This window comes from Poecilia reticulata, chromosome 4 (assembly GCF_904066995.2).
Source record: "Poecilia reticulata chromosome 4, P_reticulata-male-v2, whole genome shotgun sequence".
NCBI lineage: Eukaryota > Metazoa > Chordata > Actinopteri > Cyprinodontiformes > Poeciliidae > Poecilia > Poecilia reticulata.
Genome location: NC_088833.1, coordinates 8,276,760 through 8,304,750, shown reverse-complemented (window position 1 = coordinate 8,304,750; position 27,991 = coordinate 8,276,760). Strand labels below are relative to the sequence as shown.

The 27,991-nt window shown below is 38.6% G+C and overlaps 1 protein-coding gene across 2 annotated transcripts; it reads left to right on the top strand.

Annotated features, from left to right (window-relative positions):
- Window positions 1-230: 230 nt before the first annotated feature.
- On the top strand, window positions 231-27,991 carry LOC145551416 (uncharacterized). Of its 2 annotated transcripts, XM_081606145.1 has the most exons (17): window positions 231-1,013; window positions 5,555-5,687; window positions 8,333-8,441; window positions 8,525-8,631; window positions 9,696-9,799; window positions 13,310-13,592; window positions 13,684-13,967; window positions 14,138-14,782; window positions 14,924-15,102; window positions 15,315-15,458; window positions 15,573-15,769; window positions 16,243-16,508; window positions 16,667-16,893; window positions 26,993-27,193; window positions 27,279-27,471; window positions 27,613-27,668; window positions 27,814-27,991. In XM_081606145.1, the coding sequence occupies exons 4-17, from the start codon at window positions 8,529-8,531 to the stop codon at window positions 27,989-27,991; spliced, it is 3,060 nt and encodes a 1,019-aa protein (XP_081462271.1). In that variant the 5' UTR covers window positions 231-1,013; window positions 5,555-5,687; window positions 8,333-8,441; window positions 8,525-8,528. The 2 variants fall into 2 exon arrangements, with proteins under 2 accessions (XP_081462271.1, XP_081462272.1); XM_081606146.1 differs by lacking the exons at window positions 231-1,013; window positions 5,555-5,687 and adding an exon at window positions 7,942-8,068.

Sequence of the window (27,991 nt, the reverse complement as noted above, 5' to 3'; positions counted from 1 at the left end):
TAAATGTAATGTATTCTGACATTTAGAATACATTACATTATATTGCTTAGAATTTTAAACTATGTACACCCCACCTGGGAGCATTTTAAGTCATATGCATGTAATAATAAGCCAAAATTTAACATTTAGCTTACTAAATAAGTGCTTTATTTTGTATTTGAATATTTTGATTGCTTATTGATTTACATGCCAAGAAATATGAACGTTCAGAGGGGGGGGGGGGGGGGAGCGCAACGCTGAGAAATCATATTCAATGTAAATATTTAAGGTAGACATTGAAAGAGAAAAGCATTAACAAAGCCAACTGTACAATTGTACAAGACCACAGAAAAAAGAAAATCAGACATTTCTCAAAATTTAGCAGAAGTCTAATTTAAAATGCCCACACACAAAAAAAATCACTTTAAACTGGTATGTTCCTCCAGAAAGCTAGTTCTCCTGCACAACAAATCTATCATCTGCATTAAAGTCAAAGTTCTGAAATGAAATTACTAATTTTCAGAATAAAGTCATAATTCAGACAAAAAAGCTAAGTTTAAACTCAGAAATATATTTTTTAATCATGATTTCATAGTCATAACTTATGACTATACTTATGAATCATAAGGATTAGCTCATAGCCTATCAATATGCAGCTCCAAGATATAAAAACTCAGATACCAGACAGAACATCATGTATTTTAGATGTAATTTATTTAAACGTTGCGTGTATTCACAGTCGCGCGCACGTAAAGGCAAGGGGAACCACAAGTGGTGCCTTGTTTGAAGAGGAAGTTTTACACATTATTAAAATTTTGTGGTTGGAATGGAAGAAAATAAAACATTACGCGGAAATGTGAGAAGGTCCTCTTATCTAAAGAGAGCCAGGCAGACGCTTACGGAGAGGCGAATTTCGCTGGACCCTTTGGGTTTAGCCCAATTGGAGAATCTTGGGGCTAACGCCATTAGCATCTGCTTCTGTCTCTAATCTGCTACATCCGAAGTTGACGCTTCATGTCCGTTCATTTTCCGAGGTAAGTCGTCAGTCACTATTCAATGACTTATATCAAATGTAAATCTTCTGAAAATAAGTTTTTACTTCATATGTTTTTTTAAAATATATATTGTCGTACAATTATAAATGGATGTAATAGTTGCTAACGGTCGGTTACAAGCGAACCGTTGACTATGAGGGGCCGTTTAGGACAAAATCTATGTTTTGTCTCTCACACACTACAAGAAACTCACGCACACTCAAAAAACATCACGCACACTCAAAAAAACATCATGCACACTCAAAAAAACATCACGCACACTCTAAAAAACATCACGCACACTCTAAAAAACATCACGCACACTCAAAAAATACTCAAATTGCGTATACATACTACTAAAATGTCTCACGCACACACATTTTATCTTTCTCGCACACATACACTGTACTAACAACTCGCACACGCACACAAATGCTATCTTTCTCGCACACATACACAAACGCTGTCTTTCTCGCACACATACATGGTACTAACTCGCACACACACACAAACGCTCTTTCTCGCACACATACATGGTACTAACTCGCACACACACACAAACGCTGTCTTTCTCGCACACATACACGGTACTAACTCGCACACACACACAAACGCTCTTTCTCGCACACATACACAAACGCTGTCTTTCTCGCACACATACACTACTAACTTGCACACGCACACAAATGCTATCTTTCTCGCACACGTACATAAATGCTACCTTTCTCGCACACATACACTGTACTAACAACTCGCACACGCACACAAATGCTATCTTTCTCGCACACATACACGGTACTAACAACTCGCACACGCACACAAATGCTATCTTTCTCGCACACATACACGGTACTAACTCGCACACACACACAAACGCTCTTTCTCGCACACATACACAAACGCTGTCTTTCTCGCACACATACACTACTAACTTGCACACGCACACAAATGCTATCTTTCTCGCACACGTACATAAATGCTACCTTTCTCGCACACATACACTGTACTAACAACTCGCACACGCACACAAATGCTATCTTTCTCGCACACATACACGGTACTAACAACTCGCACACGCACACAAATGCTATCTTTCTCGCACACATACACGGTACTAACTCGCACACACACACAAACGCTCTTTCTCGCACACATACACAAACGCTGTCTTTCTCGCACACATACACTACTAACTTGCACACGCACACAAATGCTATCTTTCTCGCACACGTACATAAATGCTACCTTTCTCGCACACATACACTGTACTAACAACTCGCACACGCACACAAATGCTATCTTTCTCGCACACATACACGGTACTAACAACTCGCACACGCACACAAATGCTATCTTTCTCGCACACATACACGGTACTAACTCGCACACACACACAAACGCTCTTTCTCGCACACATACACAAACGCTGTCTTTCTCGCACACATACACTACTAACTTGCACACGCACACAAATGCTATCTTTCTCGCACACGTACATAAATGCTACCTTTCTCGCACACATACACTGTACTAACAACTCGCACACAAATGTTTCTCTCACATACACAAGACTAAAGTTGCGCGCACACACTCACACACACTCGTTTTATGTATGTGTGAGAGCGAGACTCTTTTTTTGAATGTGAGAGCGAGACTCTTTTTTTTTGAATGTGAGAGCGAGACTCGTTTTTTGAATGTGAGAGCGAGACTCTTTTTTGAATGTGTGAGAATTGTCACGGAAGAGGCGGGGCATAATTTTTTTGATCAACTGCGCATGCGTTGATCCTAAACTATAAGCTTCGATTGTTGACTCACTGTATGTTCTATTACTTAGTATATTTGTGCTTTTAAATATATATAGAACTTTAAACTTTCTTGTAACTTAAATGTACTATAGAAATAAATAAATCTGATTGATTGATTAGAAATAGCAAAATTGCTGTAGTACAATCTGTCCACTGGGTGCCAGCGTTACAGGAATTATTAACCGGCGCCAACTAGTGCCGAAGAAGAAAGAGTCTGCAATACCGAACATGGCTAACTCTAATTCAAAACGAGGCGGTATTGGACCGCAGTGAAGTTAGTTTCAAGTTGGATATTCGATATTCGAGCTCCGGGGAGTAGGGGCGTTTAGCACAAGGTTGATCCGATTTATGAACGCTAATGTCGGCCGGGGGTTCTCCACAACTCCCGGCCGCAGCGCACCAAGGTTTACTCTTTCTTCTTCGGCACTAGTTGGCGCCGGTTAATATTCCTGTAATGCTGGCACCCAGTGGACAGATTGTACTACAGCAATTTTGCTATTTCTAATCAATCAATCAGATTTATTTATTTCTATAGTACATTTAAGTTACAAGAAAGTTTAAAGTTCTATATATATTTAAAAGCACAAATATACTAAGTAATAGAACATACAGTGAGTCAACAATCGAAACTTATAGTTTAGGATCAACGCATGCGCAGTTGATCAAAAAAAGTATGCCCCGCCTCTTCCGTGACAATTCTCACACATTCAAAAAAAGAGTCTCGCTCTCACATTCAAAAAACGAGTCTCGCTCTCACACATTCAAAGAGTCTCGCTCTCACATTCAAAAAACGAGTCTCGCTCTCACACATACATAAAACGAGTGTGTGTGAGTGTGTGCGCGCAACTTTAGTCTTGTGTATGTGAGAGAAACATTTGTGTGCGAGTTGTTAGTACAGTGTATGTGTGCGAGAAAGGTAGCATTTATGTACGTGTGCGAGAAAGATAGCACTTGTGTGTGTGTGCGAGTCAGTACCGTGTATGTGTGCGAGAAAGAAAGCGTTTGTGTGTGTGTGCGAGTTAGTACCATGTATGTGTGCGAGAAAGAGCGTTTGTGTATGTGTGCGAGAAATAGAGCTTTTGTGTGTGTGTGCGACATGTTAGTAGTGTGTATGTGAGCGACAAAGATAGCATTTGTGTGTGTGTGCGACATGTTAGTAGTGTGTATGTGAGCGAGAAAGATAGCATTTGTGTGCGTGTGCGAGTTGTTAGTACAGTGTATGTGTGCAAGAAAGATAAAATGTGTGTGCGTGAGACATTTTAGTAGTATGTATACGCAATTTGAGAATTTTTTGAGTGTGCGTGATGTTTTTTTGAGTGTGCGTGATGTTTTTTAGAGTGTGCGTGATGTTTTTTTGAGTGTGCGTGATGTTTTTTTGAGTGTGCGTGATGTTTTTTTGAGTGTGCGTGATGTTTTTTTGAGTGTGCGTGATGTTTTTTTGGAGTGTGCGTGATGTTTTTTTGAGTGTGCGTGATGTTTTTTTGAGTGTGCGTGATGTTTTTTTGAGTGTGCGTGATGTTTTTTTGGAGTGTGCGTGATGTTTTTTTGAGTGTGCGTGATGTTTTTTTGAGTGTGCGTGAGTTTCTTGTAGTGTGTGAGAGCTAAACATAGATTTTGTCCTAAACGGCCCCTCATAGTTGACCGTTAAGATTTGTGTTCGCTTTTGAAAACTCGACTTCCAAACCAAAATGGGTTCATAAAATGGAGATGATGAATGAGGCAATTATTTTACCGCAAGATGGTGGAATTCCCAGCAGGAGGTGAGCATACCCACAGAGGCCTAGATCAGATAATGGTTGAAAGTGGTGTTTGTTGGTAATGGTCTCTTTGTTCTGAAGCGCTGGAAGGTGGACAGGCAGGTGAGTACGATCATAGGTACGATCATAGGATGTGGAGTAGTTCAAACTGCATGAATCAGGGGAGGTGAGAAGCTTCAGGTAATTTTCAGGCGAGTTCTTCAGCAAAATTGGAGAGCAAGAAGAGACAGTGCGCAAGGATCCAGGAGGGGAATGAAATGTGAACTGGTTTCCTGAAAAGGAGGACAAGAGGGAAAATGGTATATCAAAGAGCAAAGAAGTGAAGGCTTGATTACCACTCATGGAGTCAAAAAATATGGCATCCACTCTAGCAGATCCACTCCTCTTTAAGTTCCTCCTGAGTGGGTTTGATGAGCTCCAGCTGTGATGATGCTCCTGTTGACACAGACAATCAGAAGAGGTAGAGCCACAAGCACCAACCTGGACATATCCCTGTGGATATGATTAAAACATCTTAAATAGATAGGATTAAGACCTTTTAACAACTGAGCTTTTCTTTTATTATTCATTAAATTGCATCACGTAAATGTCCTGGGGTTTAAAGTAACTGATATTTTGTCAGAACCAGCTTGAGAACACTATGTTTACTTTTTTCATAATAAATCTGTCAGATTTGCTGCCATGTTGCTAACTTTTTGGTTATTTCAAAAGGAGATCAAATTATTTGTCTTAGACATCTCAGAAAAAAACCTAAGAAATACTAGAGCAGGATTGCATAAAACTATCACAGTTGTTGCCATCTTGATTTTTGGGCACAGTATTCGTCTGATTTGCATTTGTGAGAAATGAATGGAGAGGGAGGTGCAGAGCATGGGCCGTGATGTTTCCCAGCAGACCGGGATTAGAGGAACTTCCATAAATATGTTTGGCAGCTTGGTGTTCTCTGTGCCCACCAGTAAAAATAGGCTTTCTTCCCAAGGGACTGATGACGTCTGCAGCCTGCCTGCATCACCAGCCACAAGTCGGCTTCATCTTCATACTGGAAGAGCGGAGACACAGAATGTGGGGGGAGCATCAGTGATTGCCATGGTAACATGTGCAGAGTGACGCAGGTAAAAGCAATACAAAGGAGGAGAGGTGGCGATTGGCTGCCTAGAGCAGCGGCGTTTGTATGTGGAAGAGATGTGTGGGTGGAAAAGAGGAGGAGGAAAACTCGACAACGCAGCACTGAGATTAGCTCCTACACTGCATCACACAGATACACACAGCTCAAGCCTGTTAAGATTTTTAACAGTTCACCCAATAAATAGATATGGGATTTAACATGATTTTTAAACAATGAGCATAAATGATTGTTTAACATGAGCATATGGGCACGACCATGACCTGCTTTTCTTTTTTTGTTTTCTTCCCATAAAAAAATTGGCTTTACAGAGATACGTGTACTTACTGTTCCTTTTTCCCGTTCTTTTATTTTCTCTGAGCACATTGAACTGATTTTTTTCTTCTTTTTTATTGTGGACACAATCTTGGCCAACAAAACTCAATATGACGTAAGAGAAAAATAAAAACACTTTTGAATGCCTGCTTAATTACATATACGGTGTTTGAAAAAATATTTACCTCCCCAAAGATTTTTCTTGTTTTTGATATTTTCCTTCATCTAAATGTTTCAGATTATTAAACAAGATGTAACTTTAGACAAAGATAACTTGAATTAAAGCTTATATCAATTTCTAAAAGATGATTGTTATCATCTGGTCCAGTGAGTCAGCAACCTTGGCCAGTCAAGCTGATTCTCATTCTGATTCAGATTCTGATGGATTTCTGGATTCTTTTGTGACTTTGTGGATTAATAATTTTGTAGGGAAGCCACTGCTGGGAAGGTTCATTATGTTTTCTCCATTTTTAGATAATAGCTCTCAGGTTTACTGGAAACCCAAATCCTTGGAAATGTATTCAAACCCCTTTCAGACAGATAGCTGCCAATGACTGTTCTTAGACTGGTGCATGATGCATCTATTTGAGATCTTTAACTGGCTTCAAGTTGTCAGAAAGGTTATATTTAAGAAAGACTTTTAGTCTACTAGTCTGGGAATAATCAGCCCTGGTTGTAGCTGGTTGAGTTGAAGCAAATTAATTACAATTAATTAATGGTTTATCAAATGGTACCATTATTATTATTATTATTATTATTATTATTAGTACAGATACAATTATTGGGTAGTTTTTTTCCCCCTTATGCTTATTTACAGTCTATATTTTTTTGATCGCCATTGTAATGACATTAAATGTACCTGGACAATTGTGGTAATTCAGCTTCTTTCTTTAACCCAGACAGGACTTTTTAATAATCAAAAAACATCTATTCAGAACAAATAGTTAAGTGTGCAGTTGTGTATTTTATTTATTTCCCACTGCCACTTGTTTTAAAGTGTCAGAGCATAAATAGCTGGAAGAGCTATTTATGCTCTTCCAGCTCTTCTGTGAATGAATTATTTTTCTTGGCCTTGTAGACCTTGGACTTTGCTCCAATGAACCACAGACATTATGACTACATTTGTGCTTTTCCTGTTGTGACGTGTCGTAAATTATGCTGGTCTGTTAAGGATTTGAGATCAAATTATGAAAAGAATAGGTCATTACACAAAATAATCCAATGCTACCACCTAATGGACATATCTGATATTGACTTCTTCTGTTGTCTGAACATGCAACTTGCTGTTGCTTTTGCTACCGATTGTACTATAGCAGAAATTAAGCAAGGAACAAGAAACCCCAGCGTAGTTGATGTTGACCCCTCATTTTTGTTTTCAATTTAAAGTATAAAAGAAGAGAAGGGAAGCAGGAATAGAAACCCATGCTTTTTCTGGTAACATGACCCAAGAATAGGTAGTTATAAATGATCTTGATGAAGCTTACTTATTGTTATTATTTGACTGACAGCACAGTGTAAGATATCAGCAGGTAAGAGATGTGCGTACAAAGTTTTTGGATTTTATTGTTAACTACTGCACTTTTAGAGGATTATTTGAAGTGTTGCAGCCACTTTTTAGTTCAGGTGATACTTTATTATTAAAAAATAATGACTTTGTTTTTCGCAACTAAGTTTGAAAGACACATTTAAAACATTACAATTGCTGTATGCTTGATAATTTTATAAGCCGGTGTCGACAGATATTGAAAGTATGATTTACTTTACAGAACAGCACTGAGTATTGAGACTGATCAGTAGAAAATCAATCATAAGTTACAGTATTTGAATTTCTAGACAGTTATCCTGCATTTTTTCCCCCATTTTTAATTAACACTCATAACTGAAATGAGGTGTCATGTTGTTGTTTTTTGCTTCTGTGACTGAGAACATTGTGTGCAAAAGCAATACTGCCACTCCTTTCACTGTAAATGAAAATGAAAGTAAAAGGAGCTATATAGCGCATCTCATTGTCTCAGAGTTTCACTGTTGGCCTGTCAAGGAGCAACATCAAACAAGGTAGGTTACCTACCTCATAATCTAGTCTAGACTAATTTAATAATACATTTAAGTATTGTATTTTTAAACACCTAATCATGAGTGGACCCACTGAAGTTCTTTGAAGGTGTACCATTCTCATTGGTTGCTTATATTTATTATTTCATGATATTCTTAGCATATATTTTCAATACTGTTCTTTAGGATACAAATTGCTAATCATATTGAGGTTAAGATGTAGATTTCTTTTGATTGTTATTGTATTTTTTAATCATTTTCTCATAGTTTTGTGCTGAGGACAAAGAAAGAAAATGAGGAAGTGGAACTGTGTAAGATTTTTTTTAACGGTTGTCAGTCTGGAGTCTTCATAAAATCTGATGTCTTAAATTACAAGGTAACACAAATATCTAATGAGTCTTTATATTACACAAGAATTAGTATACACTATTAATCTTTATTTTGTTTTTGTTTAAACAGGAAAATGAACTTCTGTCCAGGCTGTGGAAATCGAGTGGACAGTTCATATAGGTTCTGTCCTAGTTGTGGGTTTAAGCTCTATCTCTTAGCTCAAAACAGGACACAAGGTTAGTTTCTTTTAGGCAAACACTCTGTCTGATGTTTCTGTAGTATCTCAGTGTTAACCCTTTACCTATTTTGTTGATGTGGTAAAAAAAAAAAAAGAAAATATGAACTTTAAATCCCTTTATGGTTTTACAGTGCACTCTTTCGCCTTGCTTATCTTCAATGGAACTTTTGGACAACAATATAGCAATAACAGATGGATATTTAGTATAGAAAGGAATGAGAACTTATATAACAAATGGTTGCTGTTTTTTCATACAATAATTAAAATGTTATGAATTCAAGACTAAACGTAATTTACTGTATTACAGTATATCTAGCTAATTTTATTTTTTACATTTTCTACATGACAACTTAGAACTTAAGTACATTTTGTTATGATTTGTTGTGGTATACATCCATCCATTTTCTTGCACCCTTGTCCCTTAGTGGGGTCGGGAGGGTTGCTGGTGCCTATCTCCAGCTAACGTTCCGGGCGAGAGGCGGGGTTCACCCTGGACAGGTCGCCAGTCTGTCGCAGGGACATACAGGACAAACAACCATGCACACACACACTCACACCCAGGGGCAATGTAGATAGACCAATTAACCTAAGAGTCATGTTTTTGGACTGTGGGAGGAAGCCGGAGTACCCAGAGAAAACCCATGCATGCACAGGGAGAACATGCAAACTCTATGCAGAAAGACCGGGAATTGAACCCAGAACCTTCTTGCTGCAAGGCAACAGCTCTATCAACTGCGCCACTGTGCAGCCCGATTTGTTGTGGTAGAACAACATAAAGTAGCACATAATTGTAAAGTGGGCTGAAAAGCATTCTGAGTTTAAAAAATTTTGCAAATACAATTCTGAAAATTTGGTGTGCGTTTATATTCAGATATTCAGTAAATATTTTGCAGAACTACATTTCACTCTAAGGATTCATGTCTACCTTCTTTACAAATCTTATTGAAATATTTACCTTCTTTGCAAGTTATCTCAAGCTGATTTGGATTGGATTTAAAGTTGCTTTAAACGTCAGTTTTCAAATCATCAATTAGGGTTGCATTACTTTTTTTTCTTAAATAGATGCCTCCTCATCAGAAAACCAGCCTGCTGTCACAAAGGAGAACCAAGACAAGGATCAAGATCAGGTTGCACAACCTGAACAAGAGCACCAGAATGAAATACAGGTAAACATTCCTAGAATGAGTAATTTTCAAATTAATATTTTTATGATCCATGGATTTAAGATTGTTCTGGAAATGTATTCAAAAATGTTCTGTTCGGATCAGAGAAATTACCGTATCACTTCCTTTGTAGTAATTGCTGATTGCTGGATTTGTTGAATTGTTCAACAAGCCTGTGAGGCTGCACTAAGTGCAGCAAGCGGAGTTGAAACTTTATTTTAAGGCTTATGTCATATTAATATTAATATTACTTTAACTATAGTTATTTTAATGTCAATACATTCTTCTGTATTGCTTCTAATTGAATTTTGTTCTGTTATTTACAGAGAAGATGAAGTCTTAACATCGGTTAAGCCCTTCACCTATGGGTGCAGAAAATACCTATAATACCAAACATAGCTTTCTGCAGCAGTATTTTGTAAACAAATACCAGTCTCAAATTAGAATAATTTCACTGACAAACTAAATGACACATCATTCCTTAGCGTCTTGGAGTGAAATGAATAAACCAGGAGTCACATACTTGAAAGAGTTATTACTGGGGCCAGGTGGAGCTAATGACTAAATGGAAATATTCAAAACTGACCTAAGAAACGAATGCAAGTTATGGAAACTAATGCGACAAAACTAGAAGCCAAAACTACATGGAGAGTCCAGTTATGAAGGAAAATGTAATTCCACTCAAGAAGTTCTCAATTTACCAAAGTAGAATAGAAACAGCCTTCAATGTCCTGTAAGGTGAAATTAAGGTGTAACAGTAGCAACGGATGTAGAGGTCCACACAAAACGTTCTTGTAGTGTTACAAACAATATTGTCACCTTTCTAAAATAATGACCTACGTCATTTTTTGACAAAAGTGATTTTCTTTTTGTGCCTAAAACATCACCAAATCACCTTTGGCAAAAAATGACTCGGGCCATTATTTTAGGATGGAGAATATATAAAAAAAGTAAGATTAACTATAATACTAAAATGGTGACAAGGAAACTCACTGACAGGAAAGCCAGAAGAAAATGAAACCCAGCACAAATAGAAGGAGAGCTAGAAAATAAAACGGGAACTAAGTTCTTCAGTACGAACTAACGGCTGTCACTCAAACACAGAATCCTAACCAATACGTTTTATGGATTATATTATACAGGATTTTACCTGTCTGCCAACCCAACTCAGCCTCCTGGTGCAGGCCGAACCTGGTTCGGTCAACCTGACAAGGTCAGAAATGTTAGGGCGTAAATATTATTCCACAAACAGCAGAGCCATGCCATGATGTTGTTATAGCATGGCTATTAGGTAATATAAACTTCAATACCTGCTGGTTAACATATTGTAATAAAAGACTAAATATAATCCCATAGTACTTAATTCTGAAACTGGCTTTTGTACACTAAGGCCACATTCACACCACAGGTTTTATTGCTCAATTACAATTTATCCTGATCTTTTTGTTTGTTTTTTGCGTGGTCGTTAACATTTACAAATATATGCAACTTGTTTGTGATCTCCCAGGTGAACAGCAAATGACCTAAAAGTATCCCACATTCACAGTAGAGGGTGCAGTAATGTCACATGTAGCGAGCACGCTCAAGAGTTTTCAGAAGTAAAATGGTAGCCTTTAAAATTGTGAGATTTTAGAGGTTTTGTCCAACCACAGCCAGCGCATTAACAATTTAATCTGCCACGGTTGTTTTTCTTTCCGTTTCCATGTATTAGGACGCAGAATAGTGATGTTTGTCAAATATCAATGACATACAAGTCGGATGAATGCAACCTGGCCATACAGACACAGGTCACATTTGAAAACATTTAGGACCACAGATCCAAATGGTTGGGGTTGTATTTGAAAAAATCTGATCTGTGTTGCTCAGACTGTCATCTGAAAGTCTGAGCAACCTATATTTTACCTGTATCTGATCTGGCTGCAGTGTGAACGTAACCTAATGATAGATTTTCTCTCATCTCAGTTTCTAATATAATTAAGTATCAGGAGGTAGGAATGATTTTCTTATTAGGCTCTTCTGAATTGAAGTATCAAGTAATATTTTTCAAGCTGACATTTTAATGTAATGTATATCTAAGATAACCAGAGACAAGTCTTTGCTTTCTATTTATCATACTCTAGTTTTAGAACTACTAAACTATTTTATGTTTTAGAACTACACTTGTGTTTGGTAGGGTTGAATTAGATTTGTACATATAATCAATATCAAGGCAGACAACCTTTTACTATTCGGCTAGTGCTCTTGGTGGTTAGCAGATACTTCACTGTGTTTATGTCATAGTGTGGGGTGGTTGGTGGTGAGGAGAGGCACAGGTAGACCCAGGATGTTGATGAAAACAATGAATTTAATGAAAATGCTCAACAGTCCAAATGTCAGGCAGCACGGCAGAGCGGAAACACAGAGGCTCAGCACCGGTAGCAACTGAATCAAAACAAAGACTGACACGATAAGCTAATGCCGGCACAGGACTTCACAGTAATACTGTGCCGGCAGACTAACTATCAGCGACAACGTAGACGTACGTTAGACAAGGACCCGACAAGAGACAAAGACAACAGGTGGGTTTAAATACACAGGGAGGGTAATCAAGCGAACGAGACACACCTAGGAACAATCAACGGGGAAGACGTAGAGACAGAGACTCACAGGAAGGAAACAGAACACAGAAAACCCTAAAAATAAATACACAGAAACACGGATCACGACAGTTTACTAAGGAAAATGATGGCTGTTTATATAATAGAAAGTTTATGTAATTTAAATTGTGCTATCCTTGCCTTGTAGGTTATTACAATTACTTTTTAGATGACAGTATCTAACTTGTATATTATGTAAGTGTGTGAACCACACATGCTGACAGTGACTTTCCAATAACAAAACATGACCATATTCCAAAGGTGACACTAAAACGTAAACAACTAAAGAAGACAACTAGTCTAACCATGAGCAGAATGGATAAAAAGATCAGTAAGGTCCTCTGTTCTGTAAAAAATAGGATAATGTTATATTAATATTTGTGCTCGTAAAAACTCAACAGCTAGAAAGTAAAGCATACCTTTGCATTGTTTATTTTGCATTCTAAAATGGCTTTCAGACCAAAAGCCAGAAGCACTTAGCTTAACACTGGGTTCAACCCCTGTATTAAAGAGCATAGTTTTAAGAAACAATACAAAATAAGCAGAACTAAACAAAGTAAACTAGCAACTAGTGGTATGTCCACACGAGACGTACTAAACTTACCAAGTTAAATGGTTACAAGGGAACTCATTAACAGTAAAGATGAAGAAAATAAAACCTAGCACAAATGGAAGCTAGTCTAGAAAATAAAACAAAGTCATAATATTTCAGAGAGAAATATGCATTCAGTACTACCACTCAAAATCAGAATCCTAACCAATATATTTCATGGATGGAATTTTATAGGATTAAAGCTTTTTGTCATAAAAGTTGTGCAATGTTTGATTTCAGAAAATCCTGTTATTACAAAAATGCATGTTTGACATTTTGTTTTAGGAGAAGAAAGCTGTTGATGTCAGTGACTCTGGTCTTACCAGAAATAACACTCCTGGCACTGTCTTAGAGGACACGAGAAAGACGTCCTCACAGAACCAGGCACCACATGTTGTAATCCCTCAGATCAAAGGACGTTGTACTGAAGGCACAGGGGCATTTCCTGTTGCTACTGATGGGAATGATACACAAGACTCTAAAGAAACTACTGGATCAAACATTTCTGTCAACCCAGCTGAGCCGCTTACACCTTCAGGTACTAATCAGACAGAGAAGCAATCAAAAGGTATAGTAGAACAACATGCAAACTACTGGTGACAAACAAAATAATTTGTCTTGATAATTATCTTACTCTGCGTCACTAACCTTATCTGCAGAATGTAGTTCCACCACTCCTGAAGCATCTGAACAAACACCTCAACAACAAGAAGTGTCAAAACTGTCAGCATCTGAAGAAGATGAAGATGCAACAGTGTCTAAAGATAGACTAAGTGTGGGTGGAACTCAAGATAATGGAAAACAAATCAATAAAGAACATGCAGGTTATAAGGAGAACCAATCAGCTCTTGTTGGAAGTTACCCAGATGGGGGTACTATCAAAGACACAGAGAGTTCCCCAAATGTATGTTCTGAAACAAAAGAAACAGACACCTTAACTCAGGTAGTTATAAGTCATAAAAAAGTACATGAAAAACAGCCTTCATCCAATTTAAATTTACCACATTTACATGGTAAATTGTAGACTTGGATAGTAGACTAATGTTAACTAATGTGCATTATGTCCTTTTTAAATATGTAGACAAAACTAAAGCTAACCATTTTCATTTTTAGGAACAGTGGATTGACTCAAGTACAACTAGAAATGTTGCTAAAGCAGAAGACCAATCAGATCACATGCAACAGAAACTACCAAAGAGTGCACAGGAAGAAAATCGTACAGGGGAGGATTGGGTAGTTGTGTCTCATGAGAACAAGTATCAAGCATGCAGCGATAAAACCTCTGGATCAAACCACTCTGTCTCTATGCCACATCTCTCCAATACATCTGGCAGCAATACACAGACAGAACAGCCCAGAACACACCCACCAGTTTCCAGTATCGTAGACCATCCAGACGCCTTACAGGTTCATTGTGACAAGTCATATGACATTGTTCCTAAGACATTGCCTAAGACTGCATCGCCATTATTGCCTGAAGAATCCAATATCACTGGATCTGAGTCAGCTGAACAAACAGCTAATGAAGGAAACCAAGCAGAGCAACCTACCAATGTAGAAAATAAAGATGTGGTAATAGCTCAAGAAAAACAGGATACCTCTGTGAAGCCAGATGATAAAAAGACTCCCATAAACAATCAAATGGTCAGTAATCAAGATGGCGATCAACACATCCAAACGGTTGATACTAACAGCAGAAATAATGGAAAGTTTGTTGATTTGTCTCCACACACAAGAGAAAAACCTAAATGTACAAAGGTAATTATTTGACATGTAGGGAAAATGTTTTTATGATGTAATACTCTTAAAATGGAACAGACACACCAAGTTAGTTTATATGTATTGCATATAATAATACTTATTTTAAATCAATTATTGACTATTTTCTGTTTTTTAAAGGTTTCTGAAGTTCCGTCAGATAAGACGATAAGCTCACAGATGCCAAGAAAACCAGAACAGCAACCAAGCATCAGAGACCAAGGTGTCTCAGAGCTGTCTTCTCCCCACAGCCCACCCAGGAATGAGGACCCAGGTTATCCAGTGCCAGCAAAAATATCTAAATCCACTGAATTACCAACGTACGTTTTAAACACTTAGAATGTTATCAAGTAGTCAAACCATATGTAGCTAAATGTTACAAATACAAAATACAAAAAATTTTTAGGGTATAGAAATTTTTTATGCAATCATAGATTTCATAGCTGTACTTTAAATGTATCAAAATTGTGTAGTTTATAGTTTGACATAAAATGTAAATCATTAACTTACTTTTTTACATTTTTTGCTCCAGTTCATCAAACAGGGAATATGTACATGTGTACTTCCATGCAGTCCCTTCCAAAGACATAGATCCAGAGAATGACAGAATTTTCCTAATGTCTGAAAAACTTTTTGGGAACTGGCATACACGGAGCCAAGAAATGTCCTTCTTCCAGTAGGTTTTATTTTATCTTAAATTGTAGTAATTAATACAAAATTTACATTTGGCACTAAATTTACAAAGTCTTTGCTGGCCTTGTCTCTGATGATCAGGGTGTGTGTTTCACAGGAACCTGGGGGACAAACAGTATCTTGTTGTAGCAGACTTTTTGATTCCCAAAGATGTAATTCATTTGAACTTCCCTTACAAATACTTAATATACAAGAATGGCGAAAAAGAAAAGTATGAGGAGATCTACAACAAAGAAGGAAATTTATTGATCAATAGATGCCTGTCAATCAAGGAAGAATATTTAAGTCCTGAAGGTATAGTAGATTTTGTTTGTTGCCCTTATATTAACCAGAAGGTACTTATTTATTCCTTTAGACAAGTGTGTGGCTATTTATATCAAACAGCATAACAGCAGCTCGTTTTAATTAAATTTTCATTTATGTGTAGGCAGTCCAGTAAAATTTCTTTTAGGAATAGTAGAAAGCGGGATACAAGACTTTGTTCAACTGTGGATGTCAGAGAATAATTTGGAAAGCAAAATGCGTGGATAGAATTAGTTATTTATTTAAATTACATGCATGCTTTCCATTTTGCATATCATCTGTGCTACACTACCTATACCAACTAGTAAATCACAGTGTACTGTATTTCACAAATAAGAATTGTTGCAGATCATGTCTTATTGAAAGACTAACAATTGTAATGTATTTAGTATATTAAAAACTTATAAAATTAGCTGTGTGTGGCATAAAAATATTCTCATTAAATGTATCCTTTGAATTTTAAGGGTCATGGCATCAGTATGATGATGTCATTTACCTGGAACTTAAACGTCACTGGCCTTGGGATTCCTTAAGGAGCACTGTGGTTAAAGGAAGAGATCAAGCTGGCCAGGAGATGCTAAAAATCATCTTTGATCTTCTAACAACATGGAATAAACAAAATGTGGAGAACTTCTTTTTTCTTCTTCAACAGTTCATATATGAATACAGCTTTCCTTCACTTCATAATGGTAATAAGAGACTATGGGAGCTATCATATGGTGAAGATCAGGTAAATATCAATGTGGCTTCCCCCAAATAATCTCTTCAATGCATGACATACTGAAAAAAGTACTGTGTTTCACCAAGAATTATTCTAGCAAACTGAGCAAATGTGATGTTTAATGATGTAGAATCACATTAGCTGATTGTGTAACTTTTATATTGCAGGTGAAAAAAATGCTGAGAGATTTTTTAAACAAAATTATCAACAAGCCTTGTTTTCACCCGCTACATACTGGAGTTGTTGCCTTGCTTGTCAGCAACATGCATCTACAGGGATTCATGGCAACTCAGTGTTCTACTTTGTGTGATCTCCTTTGCCTGCCCAAAATGGCACAGCATCATTTCGAAAAGTTTTGGAAAGACTTTGGAGATCCTTTGGCAGATAAAAACAGGTAACTGTTTGCATATAGTCACTAATGAAATTATCAAAAAAAAAACACTGTATTTTCCACACTATAAGGGGCACCTAAAAACCTTCAATTTCCTCAAAGGCCGACAGTGCATCTTATAATCCGGTGCGCCTTATATATGGATCCAGGCCTGTGCAGAGACCACTTAAGGGGCAGGTGCTCAAAAAAAAAAAGGGGGCACATTTAACCGCATTCTAGGACAGAATATTAACAAAGCCACACAGCTTTCAGAGTTTAATAAACAATGATAAATTACAAAATTGTGAGAAATACAGTCAAAGCTAAGGGAAATATCTATACAGAGCATACAACTATGCATATGTAAGATATTTTATTAGTAATTTCTTTCTGCAGGTCTATTTTGTTATAGGAAAGTATTGCAATATTCAAACCAGCAATTTAGCAAGATATGTAAATCAAAGCTGGACCACCAGACACATTTTGTCTTTATATAATTACACTATTTAAAATATAAACAAGGGCACAATGCAATCTTTTAGTGTACTGTAATCTATAAAACAAAGAGTTGCCTGTTTGCTGCAGTGGAGAATGAAGATGGTCCATTCAGGAAAGCAGAGCTGCGGCAAACTATAACATGGAACTGCAGAAAAAAGAAAAAAAACAAAAGCAAACATTGAATTGTTAATGCATGTCACCATGAGAAAAGCCTACTGAGTTATGCTTAAAAAAAAACTTTTTTAAACATTTATATCACACATTTGTCTCATGAAGTGATTTTTTTTGCAAAACAAACTTATTTGCACTTGCCAGAAATCTTTTCTTAATATTCTAAGTTTTTGTTTGACTCAAAGTTTTGCTTGTGATTTGGCAAATAACTTTTTAAGTTCACAAGACAAAAATTAGTTATCTAATTTAAAAAAGTTTTTTAAACAAAACAATTTGTTTTTTAAAAAAAGAAATCATTACAATTCCAAAAGTTTTGATTACAATTTTATTTTACTTAACTGAGGTTAGATTTTTTTTTTCTCCATTGAATAATTAGGAAACAAATTTAACTTCATACTCTGCGAACCAGACCCTAAACTTAAAATCTGGGTTGAGTTTTTTCCACCCACCCCCACCCCCGACACACAAAATACTTTGCGGTATTCTGATTTAGTAATGTAATTATATTAGCTGTGTAACCACCCCCACACCAATAGAGGCAGTACCAACCCCGAAAAGATGCGACTAAGGAGCAGATTTAGACTATAGAATTTGGCAAAAAACTGTGAGGTTTGCTGAAGTAATTAAAGACACAAGTTCAAATCCATGCTGAGAGTGGAACTCCTTCAATCAGTGCTCCTCCACAGCACTGATTAGCTAAGCAATGTAAAGTGATCCTCTGCAGCAAGTGATGGCAAAGCGGGGCGTCATCACGACTTTACACAAGTGTGTCTTTACCTCCGCGGCAGAGGCTCCGCCGAACCCCTGAGACCGACTCATCGAACCCCTGGGGTTCGATCGAACCCCTAGGGTTCGATCGAACCCAGGTTAAGAACCACTGCATTAAAGATACAGGGGAGAAACTTTTAGTTATCTTGCTTTGCAAGCAAAGTCGTTAGCTAGCAGCTAGCTAATAGCACATCAACAGCCTAATGTCAGTATGATAGAAATACTGAATCGATAGATAAGAACAGTTTTTCCTCACCTGGCTGTCTCCTCCCGCTCAGTAGTTCTTCAGAGAACTCGTCACGGGCAAAAGGTCAAAGGTAACAAGGTGAACGGAGGGCTTATTATGTTGTACAAAAAAAATAAGAAGAATTTTAGTACATGTTATGTGTCAGAAGAGGGCTTAGAAAATAATAATACAAAAAAAATAAATAAAAATTGGCCAAAAGGGCACTTGGGGGCAAGGAGCAAAAAGGGCAGGTGCTCAAGCACCCCCAGACCTCCCCCTCTGCACGTGCCTATATGGATCAATATTGAGCCACAACAGGACTAGCAACTACGGTAAGCAGCCGCCCATAGACATAATGTAAGGATAGACGCCTCATGGACCGCTCTCGCCTATTGTCGCTGACGAGATTTAGGGCGGCCATCTTGGAGCAGTATATCACTCCACTCAGCGTTATGTGTTTAGCAGGCAAAATGACGTATCAGCGCATTTAATCGATCATAACACGCCTTTTTGTTACTGGAAACCATATTCAAACATCTATCAAAGCTACATTTATTATTTAAGTATGTTTTTAATACATAGTTCAGCTATTTAAATATGCTTAGTGGCTATAACAATAGAATAGGAATGGAATATTCTGATATCGATGTATGCATATTACAAAGCACACAGCCGTTCATAATTTATTTAGTAAATTATTTAGTAATATCAATACATATTTATATAACTATACAAACAAATAAATAATTATTAATAATGGCACAAATAAATAATGATTAATACTGAATAATATTCGATACATGTTTATAAAAGCAAACTGCTCAAAAAAATAAAGGGAACACTTAAACACTTAAGTGAACACTTAAGTGTTCCCTTTATTTTTTTGAGCAGTATATATGTTTTTCAGCTGACGAGTTCTAGCTTCAGAGATTCAGCAGCTGAGATTGAGTCCAAAATCCGATGTGAGATTCATCCGTGCTGCAGTGAATCCGTCTCTTTAAAAATATCTCCCTCTTCGTCCTCACATCGGGTCTTTATGAAACTTTCAAAACAAAACCTGAAGATTTCGGATGTATCTTACTAGTGAAAGAATTACATATAAATAATAGTCTTTACCACTTGTGTAAACTTTGCTGGTGAATGTTATAAAACATAATATAAGTTTTATAATATGTGTTACATTGTTTCATTTCTAATTTAGGCTCCTGTGTCAGATAATCTAAGTCAATGTTAGAGAATAATAACGTTTTTTAGATTTACAGAATCTCAGTTAGCCTTCATAGCGGGGCTGAACCCCATATTACACCAAGCACCGTAGCTAATATTAGCTGGTATCTCACCGGTGGACATAAATACAGTAAAGTAATATTCTAATCAAAAAATATACACAATAATATGTCCATCTTACTTGTGAAATGTTGTCTGTGGAGCCCTCACATCAGTAGTCCATAGAGCCGAACAACAATATCCCTCAGTGGTGAGGCATCTTCTGCTGTTTTGATTGACCAAAGTAGGAGGGAGTACCGCTCCAAGATGGCCGCCGTATTTCCTGCGCCGGAGCAGCCAATGCAGGGTCTACTCTTATATTATGTCTATGGTTTTTACCAAATTCTGTACCCTTCGGTGTACTTCTAAATCTGCTCTTTAGTCGCATCTTTTCGGGGTTGCTACTACCTCTAATGGCGAGGGGGTGGTAATACATCCATCCATCCATACATACATTTTCTTGCACCCTTTTTCCCTCAGTGGGGTCGGGAGGGGTGCTGGTGCCCATCTCCAGCCAACGTTTCGGGCGAGAGGCGGGGTACACCCTGGACAGGTCGCCAGTCTGTCGCAGGGCAAAACAGAGACACACAGGACACACAACCATGCACACACACACTCACACCTAGGGGCAATTTGGAGAAGCCAATTAACCTGACAGTCATGTTTTTGGACTGTGGGAGGAAACCGGAGTACCCGGAGAAAACCCACGCACGCACAGGGAGAACATGCAAACTCCATGCAGAAAGACCCCAGGCTGGGAATTGAACCCAGAACCTTCTTGCTGCAAGGCAACAGCTCTACCAACTGCGCCACTGTGCAGCCGGTGGTAATACAATTAATATAATTACATTACTAAATCAGAATACCGCAAAGTCTTTATTATTTATTATTAATTTTTAATTTTCTTAAGAATGTAGAGCTAATTAAATGATCTAAACAAGACCTAAAGTGGTTCAAGTTTCTCTCAATGGCCAACCTGTAGAAACTGTGGCAAATTTTAAATACCTTGGGTCGTTCTTGGACAGTCAGCTCAACTTTGCTGAAAACACTGACCACTGGTCTAGAATCAGGTCGTCTGCAGGTCAATTAGCACCACGTTCTCCACGAATATGCTGTGCTCGAACGGAGAAGGGTGACCATCGTCCGGCCACGCCCTGGCCCAGTTGCGGAAAGCTTTCCTCGCCGACCGGAGTCAGACTGTTTTGTTGACATTCCCTTTAGTGTAGCTCCATCAAGTGGATGCATAACGTAACTCCAGCCTCTACTGTAGCGTCTATTCTATGCGCCTTATAATCCGGTGCGTCTTATAGTGCGGAAAATACAGTAATTATTTTTTTATGTCAATTGACTTCATAATAGATGACAGGATTTAAACAGATACCCATATAGGTTACAGCCCACCATGGATATTTATATAGTATGCAAAGGCACATGACATGCCAGAGAGTATATGTCCATTTTGTATTGTCTTAAAAATGCAAATGACCAAATCAAGAGAGAAACAGTGAAAATGGACAATTTCTACCTTGGATGTCAAAGAAACACTGCTAAAGTATTTTATGAAATATACTTTACATACCAAAGCACAATTACACTTAAAGTATGAGAAATCCATCAATCCATTTTCTATACATCCTTGTCCCTTAGTGGGGTCAGGAGGTGCTGGTGCCTCTCTCCAGCTAACGTTCTGGGCGAGAGGCAGGGTACACACTGGACAGGTCACTAGTCTGTCATAGGGCAACACAGAGACACACAGGACAAACAACCATGCACACACACACTCAGGGACAATTTAGAGAGACCAATTAACCTGACAGTCATGTTTTTGACTGGGAGGAAGCCGGAATACCCAGAGAGAATCCACACATGCACAGGGAGAACATGCTAACTCTATGCAGAAAGACCCCAGGCTGGGAATTGAACCAAGGACCTTCTTGCTGCAAGGCAACAGCTCTATCAACTGCGCCACTGTGCAGCCCCGTATGAGAAGTAGAGAAAATTTTTGCTATTGTTTTATTTACCAAAAATAAATCATAAAATTTGGCGAAGAGAAGTTTAAAATGGTTAAAAGTTAAAATGACATAATAATTATAATTACAATTGTGAGCTGTTGCACCTGTAGTGGCACAAAAAGTGGGTATCCATTAGATCAGGGGTCTCCAAAGTTGGTCCTCGAGGGCCGGCATCCTGTATGTTTTAGTCCTCTCCCTGGTTTAGCACACCTGCATCAAATGATGGCTTATTAGAAGGCCTAAGGAGAACCTTGACTTACTGAGGAGATTACTACCACTAGGGAGAGAACTAAAACATGCAGGATGCCGGCCCTCGAGGACCGACTTTGGGGACCCCTGCAATAGATGCAGCGGGGCAAAGGGGAGCTGTTCCACAGGGGGTGCTAAAGCAATGGTTAAAAAATGAGCTCTAGTTGTCATCTTTTTGATTAGCAGCTGTTTGTGTATGTGTAAATTATATGATCAATAACAAAAGCACCGAACTGATTAGGCACCCCTCTCTTTCTTTACTTCTCTTCCTCACAAACTAAAGGCCCTCCAGTATGTGCCCCTTTGAGAACACGCTAGAGCTCAATTTTTTTGTTTTTTTTATTCCAATTGTGTTATCTGATGACAGAGACCTAAAAATGGAGAGACACAAAAGAAAGCCCTCTGGAACACAAAACAGTATAGACATGACAAGAAGAATAAAGAAACTTGTTTGATTTTGTTGTTCAGACATTAACAATTTAACTAGATGGTAAATCATAAATCAAAGAAATTATAGAACTCGTCAGTGATACACTGGGGTTTAAATATGTAGTTTGTTTAAAAACTTTTAAATAATGCTTGTTTGACCTTATTGGAGAAGAACACAGACTTGACCCGGTTTGCAGTGATGTAACAAATCAGGAATTGATATTTAAAAGTGTGTATAAAAACAGGCACAAACTTGATAACACCCTCAAACCTGATCTTCAGGCAAGACGCAAAAACAGGATTGTATCGACAAAATGGCCAGCGTAGCAGGCACAATCTAATTAGCATGTTTGTCTTCATAAATATGTTGAACATATGCTCACCATCAAATACGGGGAGGAGGATATCCAAATGCATGACTTACCACGGTCAGTGCGATTTATTAAACCAGAGGCAAATTGCGGGTTCTGTTTTTGCATCTATTTTTAGCATGCTTGTAAAGCTTGAAGGAGACGCTTTAATGACATGACTCCGGATCACATTAAGGCCCGATTGATGAACACGCACATCCGCTGACCTGAAAACATGTTTTGTTTTTGGTTTCAATGTAGAGTATTTAATTATGCTGTGTAATAATTGTAAAAAATAAAGGTAACTCTATTTCGCGGATTTCGCTTATTGCAAGTTATTTTCAGAACGCAACCACTAAGAAAAACAAGGGATCACTGTATATATTGACCTAAGCATCCATCCATTTTCTTAACCCTTAGTGAGGTCGGGAGGGTTGCTGGTGCCTATCTCCAGCTAACGTTCCGGGCGAGAGGCGGGGTCACCCTGGACAGGTCGCCAGTCTGTCGCATGACAGAAGACATTGCTTGTAAAAATATTTGGAACGTTTAAATAATATAAAAAAATTGATGGGAAATATTGGACAACAGCTCAGATATTGAGCTGCAGTATTGCCCAATTATTCCAGTGTACCATAACTAGCAAACAAACATTAACAGCCACTAGGGACCGGAAAACCATCATGTAAATATAAAAAAAATATTCCAAATTCCCTTCTCACCCTCCGCGGGTGGTCTGTTTCATCCTCTGAGCTCGGGTCCTCTACCAGAGGCCTGGGAGCTTGAGGGTTCTGCGCAGTATCTTGGCTGTGCCTAGAACTGCACATTTCTGGACTGAGATGTCTGATGTTGTTCCTGGGATCTGTTGAGCCACTGCTCCAGTTTGGGGGTGACTGCCCCGAGGGCCCCGATGACCACAGGCACCACTGTGGTCTTCACCTTCCAGGTCTTTTCCAGTTCCTCCCTGAGGCCCTGGTATTTCTCCAATTTCTCATGCTCCTTTTTCCTAATGTTGTAATCACTTGGTATTGCTACATCCACCACAACGGCTTTCCTCTGTTCTTTATCCACCACCACAATGTCCGGTTGGTTCGCCATTACCATCTTGTCTGTCTGGATCTGGAAGTCCTAGCTGTTTATTGCACGGATCTTGTTCTTGCCATTGAGCTGGCTTCTCAGGACTTGCCTTATTCGTTGGAGGTATTTGGCTGTGGCTCCTTTCCTTGTGACCTCATCGAGGTTGCCATTTGCTTTTGGTATTCCCAGGTACTTGTAGCTGTGCTCTATGTCTGCTAATGTTCCTTCTGGAAGTGAGACCCCTTCTTTGTGGGCGACCTTCCCTCTCTTTGTAACCATCCGACCACACTTCTCTAGTCCGAATGACATCCCAATGTCAGTGCTGTAGATCCTGGTGGTGTGGATCAGTGAGTCGATGTCTCGTTCGCTCTTGGCGTACAGCTTGATGTCATCCATGTAGAGGAGGTGACTGATCGTGGCCCCATTCTTGAGTCGGTATCCGTAGCCAGTCTTGTTGATGATTTGGCTGAGAGGGATCAGGCCTATGCAGAACAGCAGTGGGGACAGAGCATCTCCTTGGTATATGCCACATTTGATGGACACTTGTGCAAGTGGTTTGCAGTTGACTTCAAGGGTGGTTTTCCACAGCCCCATCGAGTTTGCAATGAAGGCTCTTAGAGTCCTATTGATGTTGTACATCTCTAAGCATTCAATGATCCAAGTGTGTGGCATTGAGTCATAGGCTTTCTTGTAATCAATCCAAGCGGTACACAGGTTGGTGTGTCGGGTTTTGCAGTCTCGGGCGACTGTGTGGTCTACAAGGAGTTGGTGTTTGGCTCCTCTGCTATTTATGCCTATGCCCTTCTGTGCCTTGCTCATGTATTTATCCATGTGCCCGCTTATCTTAGCCGCTATGATGCCTGACATGAGCTTCCATGTTGTAGAGAGACAGGTTATTGGCCGATAGTTGGATGGGACTGAACCCTTCGAGGGTTCCTTCTGTATCAGGATTGTGCGCCCTTCAGTTAACCATTCAGGGTGAGTCCCATTTTGTAGCAACTGGTTCAGTTGAGCTGCCAGTCGCTCATGGAGGGCAGTGAGTTTCTTAAGCCAGTAGGCATGGATCATGTCAGGTCCTGGTGCTGTCCAGTTTTTCATACCCGAGACTCTGTCTTGGACATCTGCCATAGTGATGGTTACCGGGGCTTGTTCAGGGAGGTTGCTGTGGTCCTCTCGTAGAGAGGTTAGCCACTGTGCATTGCTGTTGTGGAACGCCTCCCTTTCCCATATGCCTTTCCAGTATTCTTCCGTCTCCAGCCTGGGTGGGTCTGCTCTGTTGTTATTACCCTGCCATTGAGAGTACACTTTAGCTGGTTGGGTGGCGAAGAGCCGGTTAATCCTCCTGGCTTCATTGTCTCTCGTATATCTCTTTAGGCAGCTGGCCAAGGCTTGGAGCCTTTGTTTGGCAGTTTCGAGTGCTTCAGGTATGGGCATCTGGCTGTATTTCTTGGGTACTGATCTTTTCATTGCACCCCTTTGGAGCTCTGACAGTTGACTCACTTCCCTCCTTGTTATCTTGATCTTAGCCTCTAACCGTCTTTTCCATGGTGGGTATTGGGTCTCATGGTTGCTCTTATAACCAAGCATCTCAAGGATCACTGATGCTGAGTTGTATATCAGCTCATTGGTTTCTGTTATGGTGTTGGTAGGGATCGTTCTCAATGCTGTATTCACATCTTCAATGAGACTTTCTGATGGTACTTCACTCAGCCGTTGTAATTGGCGTCGGGGTCGTCTGGTGTTCATTCGGGCCATGATTCTCTCTCTCAGGTCAGTTGCTGCCTCGTTCAGCTCAGATGGTTCGTTCATTACTGGGGCTACATACCCAGTCTCTGGGCAGGGAGTTGTAGTTGACTCCCTTCTGACCTGGCATCCTGGCTCCTTCCCGTAGCACTTGTGTCGTACCTCGTCAATCTCCAGTTGTGACAGCAACTGGAGATATATATATATATATATATATATATATATATATATATATATATATATATATATATATATATATATATATATATATATATTTCACTGTTGTGTCACTTTGAGAAACCTGTTTAAATTAAATATATATTTTTTATTTAATATTATAAGTATTATCCATCTGTTAGCTTCCTTTCAATTGGGGTCAGGTTGTGGGATTGCTCTGCAGCCTACGCAGAGACCCAGACTTTCCTCTTACCTGCTTCAGCTGGAGAAAGTTATGGCACATGCACACGTTGATTTTGTTCCAAGTATCTGTTCAATGCATAGATGGGTTCGGAGTCACCTGGTGACATTGTAATGTAGAACTTTGTATCATCTGGGTTGTTACTGTAGACAGTTTTATTACTTGTTATAACCTGAGCTGGAACCAGCATGTAAATATTAAACATTAGGGGTTCCAGCATTCAACCTTGGGACAGCACACATGACTTCTGTCCCCTCCAATAAGAAGTTACCTATTGACACAAAGAAGTCCCTGTTCTAAAGGTAAGATTTCAACCAGTAAAGTTCTGTAGCAGAGACCCAACTCTCCAGTCGCTTCAATAGTATATCATGTTCAATCAGGTCAAATGCTTCACTAAGGTCCAACATAACCAAAACTGTGGTTCTTCCGCAGTCTATATTTATGTGGATGTCATTGAACACTTTCATGAGGGCAGTCTGTGGTGAGCACAAAAACCAGACTGAACATCAAAGTGGTTGGTCATCCTTAGGAAATTATTTAACTGTTGAGACAGTTTATTCAATCATTGCTGATGAATGGAAGGTTGCTTATCTTTATGCAGACTTCAGCTTTTTAGTTTTAAATCATTTTTCAACTTATAATAGTTACATTTATAAATATTTTAATTTTAAGCAGTTGATGATTAAATGTTGAGTAATACTTGAGTAATACAACATGTGGGCTCTTCTCAGTAATACTCAAAACTTCAAAGTTTTGAGTATTACTGAGAAGAGCCCACATGCCCTCAGGTACTGCTCGTACTTGAGTACAATCAGAACCTTGAGTTTGCATAGTATTTTTGCAAAATGTGCACATTTAAGTTCAACATTTTTGTTGAAAATTAAAATAGTATAACCAAACAATGACCCTCTCTTTACAGTATTGCAGATGTTGTTCAGAGGTTTTGCGACTATGCAAGACAACACACAGCAAAGTGGGTCTTGGTCATCCCCTTGATTCATCTGCTGAAAGGAGAAAGTGAGCCGTTTCAGCCAGTTCCACCAGTTTTTGATCCACAATTTGATCCCTTGAGGACTGTGAGGCAAAGCAAAGGATCTTTCCCTTCTGACAGTAGTTCAAAGTATGACATTTTATTTCAGTAATCATAATTTTAAAAATGTTACATTTCTTCAAATTTCTTACCTTAACCTTCTGACTTTAAATAGGAGTCTGATCAAAATCATCAAAGACCATGCCTACCTTGTGAACATTGACCAACTTCTTGTGCGATCTTGGATGTCTCTGCTGCATTTGGAAGATCTGATGGACTTTTTGACTAAAGTGCAAGTCGAGCTTCTTGATGTCCTTCGTTATATGCAGTTCAGCATGAAATCTAATATAAATCATTCCAGCTACATGGTGTGTATGCTTAAAGATCTTAATAAGTATACATAAAAAAAGACATAATTGTAATGAAAGGCGAGTGGTCTACAGAGAACTACAACTTCATGTGATTTCATAAAAAATGAGTGTTAATTGCTGGTGTTTTTTTTAAAACAGGCATTAAAAGACTTGTCATTGCATCTCATCAGAAAGGAATGCAATCATAAGCAAAGGTAAGTACAAAACAAACCTTTTCATGTGTCAAATCGTTAAGCTGGAACAATTTTTACACATTTTACCTAAAACTGTTAAAAAGATTTCTGCAATTTTTGCAATGTAACAAAAATATTTTAGAAAATAGTTTTCTTTTTTTTCTAGTTTTAATGACAGATATGGGGAGTGTTGTCTAAAAACCGCTGTGAGACTACTTGGTTCTGTCTGCCGCAACATAAAAGAACCAGACCGCTGTGATGTTCCTCTTCAGTTCCTGGAGCTCGTCTGTTTGATCTCTAAGATATATGGTCACACTGATTCTGAGGCAAGAATCATCAGTTAA